Here is an 11481-nt window from a genome sequence, read left to right on the forward strand (position 1 = left end):
GGATGAGAAGCAGTAAAAGTGATGATGGTGATAGAAATTGAGGATGCAGCTGTGGAAATGCAAAAGGATGAGGGGGATGTTTGGGTCAAAGTATGTCCACCACCAATGGTAGCAGCTCTTGCCAGTGATAAGGAGGCCTTTGTAATGCCTGGAATAAGACCAAAAAGACATCTCTTTCATGTGGAATTTTTTGTTTCCCAAATACTGACATTTGTCAAACCATCTATACCATTTGTGAAGCCAAAGTAAGTAGAGGTAGGGACGTCTACTAGCTAGGCTCCTCCTCCATGTTTTATCATTTGCAGCAGATTCATGCAAATTATTTAGCAAAATTCTCAAAAATCCTGTTGCACAGTGGATCACTGAATATGGCTATGTTAGCATTATATCTGCATGCAATATCTGCTGTCAATTCATCTGGGTTTAGACTGTTAGTCAAGGTCCTGTGCCTTTACTAACAAATTCCATCTCCATTCTATTCTACCAGAACAGCAATTCCTCACCTGTACTGAGGCATTAAAAAAACCTTTTTCTTGTATTCTACAAAATGCCATTGGACATACTATCCACTTACAGTAGCTACAGTTATGTGGACAAGCAGTACTGGTCAAACTAAGGATTACATGACTGTGACAGCCCACTGGGTGGGTATATCACTTTAAGCAGCAGCAGCAGTCTAAAAAATAATGGCAGCTCATTCATAGACAGGCTAATCTCTGCATCACCAGCTTCACTAAAGGTGGGTACACACCTGACAAATATATCTGCAGATCAAGTGATCTGCAGATGATGCCTGTTCATACACACTGAATGGCCATCATCTGTGTCTTGCTGCAGGTCCCGGCGACCAGGGGGCATGTCCCGGTGGGTGGGGGGTGCATCCCATCCCCTTCCTCATGGCTTATGCTGTGTGTGTATGGGCGGTCTGCAGACCGCCCATACACACCTGCCTGTGGACAGATATGTCTGCAGACATATCTGTCCATAGGCTGTGCAGCACAGCCAATGCGATATGTCAGTGAATGCCGATGTTCACCAACATATCGTGGGTACACACTGCCCGTCGTGCAGCAGATACATTGATCGGCCAATGTATCTGTCAGCTTAAGAGGCATAACAGTGTCATTTTGTTAGAAAAACTCAGGAATGTCATAGCAAGATGCCTTACTCTGATAGGACTCTCCTCAAGATTTCTCATTTCTGATAAAAAGTAATATTGTGAGAGTGTTACAACAGTTTGAATTTGAACACATAAAAAGTTTTGCACATACACAAACACTTGCTGTTTCAGAATATTTAAAAAAATTAAAAGAGGCTTGCAGGAAATGTTGTCCATGGGCAGGAAAAAATCTGGACATTGTCGGTATTCAACAAGTGGGTAGACAGCTCTGTAGATAGGTGAGGGCTTTGCAAGCTAGTGTGGGACGTTTGAATTGAGTTTTGAAGGATAAGAAGAGCCAGTGAATGGCTTGTAGGAGAGGAAAGGCAGAAGTAGAGCATTTAAAGAGGAAGATGAGCCAGGCAACAGCATTGAGGACAGATTGTAGCAAAGGCATGTGGAAGTTAGAAAAACTCAGGGAAGTGATAGCACAATGGCTTACCCCCTAGAACTCTCTTCAGAATTTGTAATTTCTAATAAATCAAGTAGCATTGTATGAGCATTAGAACTGGGTGAATTTGAACAATTGCCATGTTTGGCCCACACAATAAACTTGGTAGTTCAGAAATATATATTTTTTTTAAGTGACAGGTTAGGTAAGTTAGGTATGAAATACTGGTGGCTGAAATAATTTCTGGACATTTTTAGCATTTTGCAATCACATGTAGAAGATGGCAGCAGCTGCAAGTACAGTTCCATTTGCCATGCCACTAACTGAATCAAGAGGTAGTAACATGATGGAATTCCACCCTTTATATGCTTCACTGAGTGGAAGAACAGCAACAACTTTCCAAACGTACACAACAAGTAATGACATAGGGAGTAGATTAGGAATGTACCTTTATGTACATTTATGCCAAGCACAGTTGAGAATACTTTCTGTTTATGCAAGCTACTGAAACCATTTTAAATAGTAACTAATGTGCTAAGTCCTGAGTCAGTTGATTCCCTTAATTAAGCTATTGGAAAAGCAGCTAGAGAAACTGAAGGAGGAGATAAAACAAAGTGATTCTGCTAAGTAGGTTAGACTTGTATATCAATTTCTTTATTCACTTCACCATGACCAAAGGGTTTACAACATCTTAAAATTGGATCAGTACATTTTGGCAACTATGCTTGATTCCAGATTTAAGTCATACATTTTAAGTCATACATAATGTTTTTCTTTCAAGCTGATACAGATCTTAAGAGATGTAAACAAGCAATCAGCTCAAGTGTCAAATTACATAATGACATAGAATAGTATAGTGGATCATTATTTTAAGGACAATTTACAAATTCGCATGTAACACTGTATCTTTGAGTAATGAGGGGAAAAAAAATGCAATATGGAAACCCTTGTACAATCTAGTTTTGATTTACTTAAACTGCCTATCCTCCAGTGTGTACTTGAAAAGAGTGTTTACCACAGTGGGGAACCTTGCGAGCAATTGGTATTGGAGGCTATTTCTAAAAAATGTGGAAAAACTGATGTTCATAAAGATGAACTAAAATTTTATTGGGAAAACCTTATCTGCCATTTCCAACAAAGTACCGGCTTCTGTAATGGTGGATTCCAGTGGGGATGAGCTATTATTGTGTGATGATGCTATTAACACTGATGAGAGTGAGGATGAGAATTATAAAGACATCTTCCAAATGTATAGATAATTAACAATACTGTTAGCTGCCTTATCCCTTTGATAGCTTGTTTTGTTGGGGCTCAAGCAAATCAAGCTCTTCAGCCACAAAAGCGGCAGTCCCTGTCCTCAAAGTGCTTAGTTTGTTAAACCATGTATGTCCTTTATGATATACAACATAAGGCTGGGTGAGAGAGTCCAAGGACAATTCATTTTGCACCACTTTCTTTATGGGCAATGCCAAGATTGCGTGTGTTTGACAGGAAATGTATATTACTGTTCTGGGGCATTTATGTTATTTTTTGTCTTGCAATGCCATATATTACCAGCTTCTCATCCAGGAATATAGGGACTGTCTCCTGCAGCTGCTTAGAAGATACAGAATAGTATCTTCAAATCATATAATCATATAATTCATTATTAACTTTGAAAGCCTTTTACTGCCTTGGGTCATAAGGTTTGTGATTTGCAGTTTGGATGCAATTTCCACTTTAAAATCTCACTGGTTTTTTAAATGCTTGATTTTCAATAGTGTTTTCCATGTGTATGATTTTTTATAGTTATATTATTCACACTGTAATCAATCAATCCTTTACCTGGCTTCCGCTAAATATTCCACCTCCATTTACCTGTGCTGGCCTAAGGCCTCTAATCTAGTTCTTGATAAATGAAAACATTCTATAGCATTGTATAGTTTATATTAAACTGGCATCCTATCTGCCAATTCAGGGCCACTTTGTTGCATAGATGTGTTATAATATTTTTATACTGCCATGTGTTTGTGCCACTGCTCTGTCACTTAGTTTAGCCAGCTCGCTGCCAATATGGGTGAAAATAATATTTTAAGCCGTGAGGTGGTCGGAAATGACTGGAAATTAATGTTATTGAGGTTAACAATACTGTAGTAACAAAAAAGGCCCAAATTACTTGATTTTAACTGTTTTATTATTTTTAAAGTAATCCAAAACAAAAACAGAAAAGATCCAAAACACTTGAGGGTGATTTTGCCAAAACCAAAACCAAATCACGGGGGTCTGCTCACATCTCTACTGTCAACAGGCCACGACTCCAGTCTGAATTTTCTTAAAAAAATGCCTGTTTATGCCACCTGCATCCACAGCATGCAGCAGTGGAAAAACCCCAAACCCCACCTGAAATCGGGACAAATTATCATGGGTCTGTGGGACAGTCCTCAAAAAAAAATGGTGCTCTCATTAATAGTAGTACAGTTAGGAATTATGCACAGTAGCACAGAGTATATCAGGAAACAACTAATGTGTTGGTGAGGACCGGACTGCCTGTGACAGGGACAGTGACATGGGAAGGGACAGTGAAATGTAAAGAAGGGAAATGGTGGCAGTAAGAGGAAGCCTCAGACAGAATTATACAGTGGAAGGAGAAGGGTCCTCAGCAGCACAGAGTATATCAGGAGATGAGAGATGTGTTAGTGAAGACATAGTGTAGTTGCATGTGACAGGGGCAGTGCCATTATGTAATGAGACTTCAAAGATACAGTTGTTTTTAGTTTAGGATACTTTACTTTGTTACACCACAAATGGTTTAGCAATTTATATAGAATTAATAAATTAATAAAGAAAAAAAACAATAAAATAAAGTTTACAAACCTATGTTTCTCTTAGTGTGGCGAAAGGAATCAATCCTGCAGAAGCAGTGGAATTAAAGGAATTCCTGAACACTGTTACAAAACTGACAGGTAAATTAAGTATCACAAAAAAACCTGCTTAACCATTGATAGGTGCTTAATAAAGAGAACATTGCTATATACTCAATAAACACTTTGCCATTAAAGCTAACTTGATTGGAGTGCTGATTGTTTATTACTGAATTGGAGTTACATATACTTTCCCATATGATTCATGTTTAATAAAACATGAATCATATGGGATTATTATAAAATATAAGTTTTATATAAGTTTTGAAAGGGACAGAAAAGTTTTTTTACAGGACTAGCATACTGTAAAATTCTGCCATGTTTTAGGTACGCCTTATATACTGTACATAATGGAGGAATAACACTCTATATACATTTATTCTACACAGGAATTGTCCCAGTGGTTGTTCTTACCCATAAGACAGATACAAAACTGAAAGACGTGAAGTCCAAGTTTAAGAACATGGGAGTAGAGCAGATTTTTGCCCTGGAGAACTTCACGCCAGAAGATCACTTAAAGACACGCGGGAGACACGAGGACGTCCTGAGGTTTTTCCTTGAAGTGATTAAAGATATTGAGTTTCGGGTGCAAAGAATTCAGGATCCAGAAACTGACAGACAGAAACGGAAGAACTTAGTAATAACTTTTATCCATAACTGTGAAATGAAGAAACAACAAGAGGAGATGTTAGCAGCACAGGCTCGGAGAGAGCAGCAAGCAGCAAAACCCAGTGGTGGTGACAGCAGATGTGTTTTACAGTAAATCATGAATCCTATGTAGCTGGTGCAGAGTTTTTGGCAAATAACTGTAAAAACTTGAGCATAATTACCCTGTGACTGGCTCTGTAATGGCAGCATATATGTCAGGTTTACACCAAATCATCACATCAATGTATACCTGTCCTACAGTATATCATGTGCCAAAGATACATCTCCTAATCTCCTAACCAGTGTAACATCACGTTTATGCAGTGTCTGCATGATGTGACTTAGCTTAGTGTACGCACTCTATGTCACACCATTACTTCTATATCCAGGTGCAGACGGGCGTAAGGGGCAAATGCCTGTGTTCCCTTTCTGAACACCGGCAGTGTGAAATCATGAGAGATACATAACATACAGTAAACCAGCACAGTCTGCATCATCCCTAATTGTGTAATCTGATATTTTAATTTCTGTTGTTCCTGTTTGTATTTGTATATTACATTGCTACATCTTATTTGTAGGCTACTTCTAGAAGGTATAGTAGTTGAAAAAATATTTAGATGGTTTGTGATTAAAGAATAATGACTGATCTTGAGAAAAGTTGTAGCAGCTTTTTGCCACCAGCTGCTGCTCAGCCTCCTAGTATACTACATTTAATTTTTTTAAGAAATAAATATTTTTATTGTAGTGTTCAAATGCAATGGAATAAAAGTGCCACTAAAAATTAGAGATGAGCGGGCTCAGTTCTTAGAGAACCGAGTCCATCCGAACTTCGCGATCCGAGCATGGGTCAGAGTTCGGCACGGGTTTTACCGCCTGACTCCGAACCCAAAACATGACAAAACATCATTCTCCCGCTGTTGGATTCTTGTAGGTTTTGGAATCTGTAAAGGTTCCCAGTCATCGGCACCATTTCAATCCGGCTGTGGAGAGTGAAGTGAACGAATGTCCAGGGGTGCTGTGTCCATCCAGGGGTGATGTGTAGATCCAGGGGTGCTCTGTTGTCCATCCATAGGCTGCTGTGTATATCCAGGGGTGCTCTGTTGTCCATCCAGGGGCTGCTGTGTCCATCCAGGGGCACTCTATTGTCCATCCAGGGGTTGTTATGTCCATACAGGGGCTGTTGTGTCCATCCAGGGGCTGCTATATCCTTCAAGGGTGCTCTATATATCCATAAAGAGGCTGTTGTGTTGGTCTAGGGGTGCTCTGGGTTCTCTGTTCAAGGGTGCCCAGTGTAAAAAAATAAAAGCTTATTATATTATTGAAAAATATATATATTTTGTGCTGTACACCAGTGCACTACTGTATATTATTATTTTTTTACTGTGATGCTGCCAGTCAGACTGCAGTGTAATATTCATACATGTATTGTGAGTGATACAATTTAATGGAAATGCAGTGTAATATTCATACACATATTGTAACACTGTAAGTGGTAGTGCAGTGCAATAGTCATACATGTATTGTGACACTGTAAGTGGCAGTGCATTGTAATATTTATACATGTATTGTGAAACTGTAAGTGGAACCACAGTGTAATATTCAACACATATCATAACACTTTAAGTGGAACCACAGTGTAATAATCATTCACATACTGTGACACTGTAAGTGGCACCACAGTGTAATATTCATAAAAAATATTGTGATACTGTAAGTGGAACTGTGGTGTAACATTCATACATATATTGTGACACTGTAAGAGGTAGCTCAGTGTAATATTCATAAAAAATATTGTGATACTGTAAGTGGAACTGTGGTGTAACATTCATACATATATTGTGACACTGTAAGTGGAAACACAGTGTAATAGCCATTAAAATAATATGTTATTACACTGTGAGTGGAAATGCAATGTAATATTCTTACATGCAGTGTGACACTATAAGTGGTAGTGTAGTGTAATAATCATACACATATTGTGACACTAAGTGGTAGCACAGTGTAATATTCAACACATATTATGACACTGTAAGCAGAACCACAGTGTAATAATCATACACGTATTTTGACACTGTAAGTAGAGCCGCAGTGTAATATTCATAAAAAATTTTGTGACACTGTAAGTGGAAACGCAGTGTAATATTTGTACACGTATTGTGACACTGTAATTGGTAGCAGTGTAATATTTATACACTTATTATAACACTGTAAGCGGTAGTGCAGTATAATATTTATACACATATTGTTACACTAAGTGGTAGCACAGTATAATATTCATACATGTATTGTGACACTGTAAGTGGAAACGCAGTGCAATTTCCATAAAAATTATTGTGACACTGTTAGTGGTAGCATAGTGTAATATTCATACACATAATGTGACACTAAGTGGTAGCACAGTGCAATATTCATACATGTATTGTGACACTATAAATGGAAATGCAGTGTAATATTCACACATGTTTTGTGACACTGAAAGTGGTTGCACAGTGTAATATTCATACACATATTGTGACACTGTAAGTGGTAGTGCAGTGTAATATGGATACACATATTGTGACACTGTAAGTGGTAGTGCAGTGTTATATTCATACACATATTTTGACACTGAATGTGGTAGTGCAGTGTAATATTCATACACATATTGTGATTCATGACACTGTAAGTGGTAGTGCAGTGCAATAGTCATAAAAAATATTGTGACACTGTAAGTGGTACTGCAGTGTAGTATACTGTATTCATAAAATTATAATGTGACACTGTAAGTTGAAACAGTGTAATATTCATACATGTATTGTGACACTGTAAAGGGTAGCACAGTTTAATAGTCATAATAAATATTGTGGCACTGCAAGTAGAACAACAGTGCAAGATATTCATAACATATAATGTTGCACTATAAGTTGAAACAGTGTAATATTCATACAGATATTTTTACACTGTAAATGATAGTGCAGTGTAATATTTATACACATATTGTGACACTAAGTGGTAGCGCAGTGTAATATTTATACATGTATTGTGACACTGAAACATAAAAACATAGAAACATAGAATTTGACAGCAGATAAGAACCACTTGGCCCATCTAGTCTGCCCATTTTTAAACATATTGTTATCTCAACCCTTATTGATCCTTACTTCTCCTGAAGGATATCCTTATGTCTATCCCATGCATGTTTAAATTGCTCTACTGTCTTAGCCTCTACCATCTCTGATGGGAGGCTATTCCACATGTCCACTACCCTTTCTGTGATATAATTTTTCCTCAAACTTCCCCTGAACCTACCACCCTCCAGTTTCAGAACATGTCCTCTTGTTCTAATGCTTCTATTTCTTTGAAGAATGTTTCATTCCTTTACCTTGTTAAAACCCTTTATAAATTTGAACGTTTCTACCATGTCCCCGTTTCCTTTCTCTGCTCCAAACTATACATATTAAGATCTTTTAGTCTTCCCTGGTACATTTTGTGGTGTAGACCTTGCACCATTTTAGTTGCCCTTCTTTGTACAGTTTCTAATGTATTAATATCCTTCTGGAGATGTGGCCCCCAGAACTAAACACAGTATTCGAGATGAGGACTACCAATGACCTATACAGTGGTATTATCACTTCTTTCTTTCTGCTACTAATTCCTCTCCCTATGCAACCAAGCATCTGACTTGCCTTCCTCATTGCTTTGTTACATTGTTTGCTTGCCTTTAAGTCTCCTGAAATAGTGACTCCTAGATCCCTTTCCTCTTCAGTAGTTTCCAGTATAGTGCCATTATGACTATATTTAGCCTTTGGATTTTTGAGACCCAAGTGCATGACCTTGCATTTTTTTGGCATTAAACTGTAGTTGCCGCATTCTTGACCATTCCTCTAGTCTACCTAGATCATCAATCATTTGTTTTACCCCTCCTGGTGTGTCTACCCTGTTGCATACCTTTGTGTCATCTGCAAAAAGGTGTAGTTTCCCTTCAATTCCATTTGCAATGTCACAATTAAACATATTAAAAAGCACCAGTCCAAGTACAGATCCCTGAGCTACTCCACTGGTAACATTTCCCTCTTGAGACTGCACTCCATTTACTACAACTCTCTGTTTCCTTTCCTGCAGCCATGATCTTATCCATTCAACTATCTTTGTATCTAATCCCATGCTTTCCAGTTTATTTAACAGTCTGTGATGTGGAACAGTGTAAAAAGCCTTACTAAAGTCTAGATAAGCTATATATATGTCCCCCTTTATCTATATCCTTAGTCATCCAGTCAAAAAAGTCAATAAGATTTGTTTGACATGATCTCCCCCCAGTAAATCTTTGCTGTTTGGGATCCTTCAAATTGCTGGATTTGAGAGAATCTACAACTCTTTCTTTTAAGAGTGTTTCCATCAATTTCCCGACTACTGATGTAATTTTCACTGGTCGGTAGTTACTGGCCTCTTCCTTGCTTCCACTTTTCTGCAGTGGGACAATATTTGTTCTTTTCAAGTCCTCTGAAATTACTTCAGTAGCTAGTGACTGGTTGAATAATTCTGTTAACGGTGTTACCAGCACCACTTTCAGCTATTTTAGTATCCATGGATGTATTCCACCTGGCCCCATTGATTTATCCACTTTCAGTTTTGAGAGTTCTGTTAGGATCTTCTTCTCTGTAAATGTGTTTGTTCCTACCTAGTTTTTCTGATTACAAATGCAACTTAAATGTGGTCCCTTTTCTTATCTCTCAGTAGTGAATACTGAACAAAAATAATTATTAAGACAATCAGCTATTACATTGTCTCCCTCAACAAGACTCCCTCTGTCTTTAGTCTTTTTATTCTACCTTTTGTTTTTCTCCTTTCGCTTATATACTTAAAAAAGTTTTGCCCCCTTTACCCACTGACTGTACCATTTTCTCCTCAGCTTTTGCCTTTTCACATCTGATTACTTTCTTATCCTCCTTCAGTTTTACAAGATACACCTCTTTGTCCTCATTATTTTGCGTCTGCTTGTATTTCCTAAAGGCCATATTTTTTGGTTTCACAATGCTTGCTATCTCAAACCACACTGTAAGTGGAACTGCAGTGTAATACTGTATTTATGAAAAAATGTAGTGATGCTGTAGGTCATTGATACTGCAGTGTAATATTTAAAATTGGTACAAATTGATGTGTGTGCTGTACACCAATGTGTTCGTGTTTGTTGATATGGAGAATGATCAGTTGAGAGGAGAGCAGGAACCACATACTAGTGCTGGAGCTGCTGCCAGTGCCACCAGTCATGATGATACTAATCTGTCTATGTCATCTACTAAAGCCAATGGCATACAGGGCTTAAGTTAAGGCATCTAAAATCAAAGAAGCTATTTTTTACATTGGTAAAGAAAAAAACATCAAAGGGAAAGTTAGCTGCAGAAGGAGACAAAAAATTGGCAATATGCCACACAAAGTGGCAAGGAAAGGCTAAGGCCTTGGCCAGTTTTTATTACTGGTGGTTCTGCCTTTTATGATGATGTAAGCCCTTTTGCCTGTAGACATTGTTTTTTAAAAAATGTTAAGGCACAGAAACCAACTGTGTGGTCTGAAATGTCACAAATCCCTAAAGAGAGTCTAAGTGAGTCGGAGGGTACCAGGTGTGAGTCTGACCTTTCCAAAACTGTACTCAAAGAGGAGCCTCCTTCCATCACTTTTGCATCCTCTGCAAATATGGGGATGAGCAGCACAAGTTAACATGCTTATATAGAAATCAATGATGCTTCTGTCGAAGTGCACCAGGATGAGGAGGATATTTGTGTAGCTGATGTTAATAATGATGTTGATGATGAGAATGTTGTTGATGACGATGTTGTTTGTGTAAATCAGGCACCAATGGAAACATTTGTTGTCCATGATAAGGAAAAGGCCATTTTCATGCCTGGGCATAGATAAACAAATCCACTTCTTATGTGTGGAATTATTTCTACCCAAACTCGGACAACAATTGTAAAGCCTTCTATATCCGTTGTAATGCCAGAGTAAGAAGAGGTAGGGACCATAACCATTTAGGAACCTCCTCCCTGTTACATCATTTTCTGCGAGTTCATGGAAAATTTCTGGGAAAATCAGAAACTGGAGCTAAAAAATAACATCAGACAATCCAGCATCAGTTAGTTGTTTTCCTTTAGATAGATCCCAGCACCTGCAATCTCCACTGCCAACACTTTCATAATAAATATCCTCACCAATGATCGTAGTTAGTTCTGCATCCAGGATATAATATATCAGTGTAAGTATATAAGGTGCGCAAAACCTACAGTACAGTATTTCACTTCTCAGGGAGAGAGTGTCAACACACTCTCATAAACATGTATACCAATATAGATTATTGGGTGTGAAATGGCACTGGATATCACATGTGAATAGTAAAAAAAAGAAAAAAG

At 38.0% G+C, this 11481-nt stretch overlaps 1 protein-coding gene across 1 annotated transcript in view; it reads left to right on the top strand.

Moving 5' to 3' along the window:
- Positions 1–5213, top strand: part of LOC148517823 (uncharacterized) — a 129020-nt gene extending 123807 nt beyond the window's left edge. The window contains exons 3-4 of the mRNA XM_088478186.1: positions 4419–4492; positions 4840–5213. Coding sequence (XP_088334312.1) covers positions 4419–4492; positions 4840–5213 — 448 coding nt within the window. The remainder of the gene's footprint in view (positions 1–4418; positions 4493–4839) is intronic.
- Positions 5214–11481: the final 6268 nt, after the last annotated feature.

The sequence above is a fragment of the Taudactylus pleione genome, unplaced genomic scaffold (genome assembly GCF_031769625.1).
Source record: "Taudactylus pleione unplaced genomic scaffold, aTauple2 ptg000209l, whole genome shotgun sequence".
Classification (NCBI taxonomy): domain Eukaryota; kingdom Metazoa; phylum Chordata; class Amphibia; order Anura; family Myobatrachidae; genus Taudactylus; species Taudactylus pleione.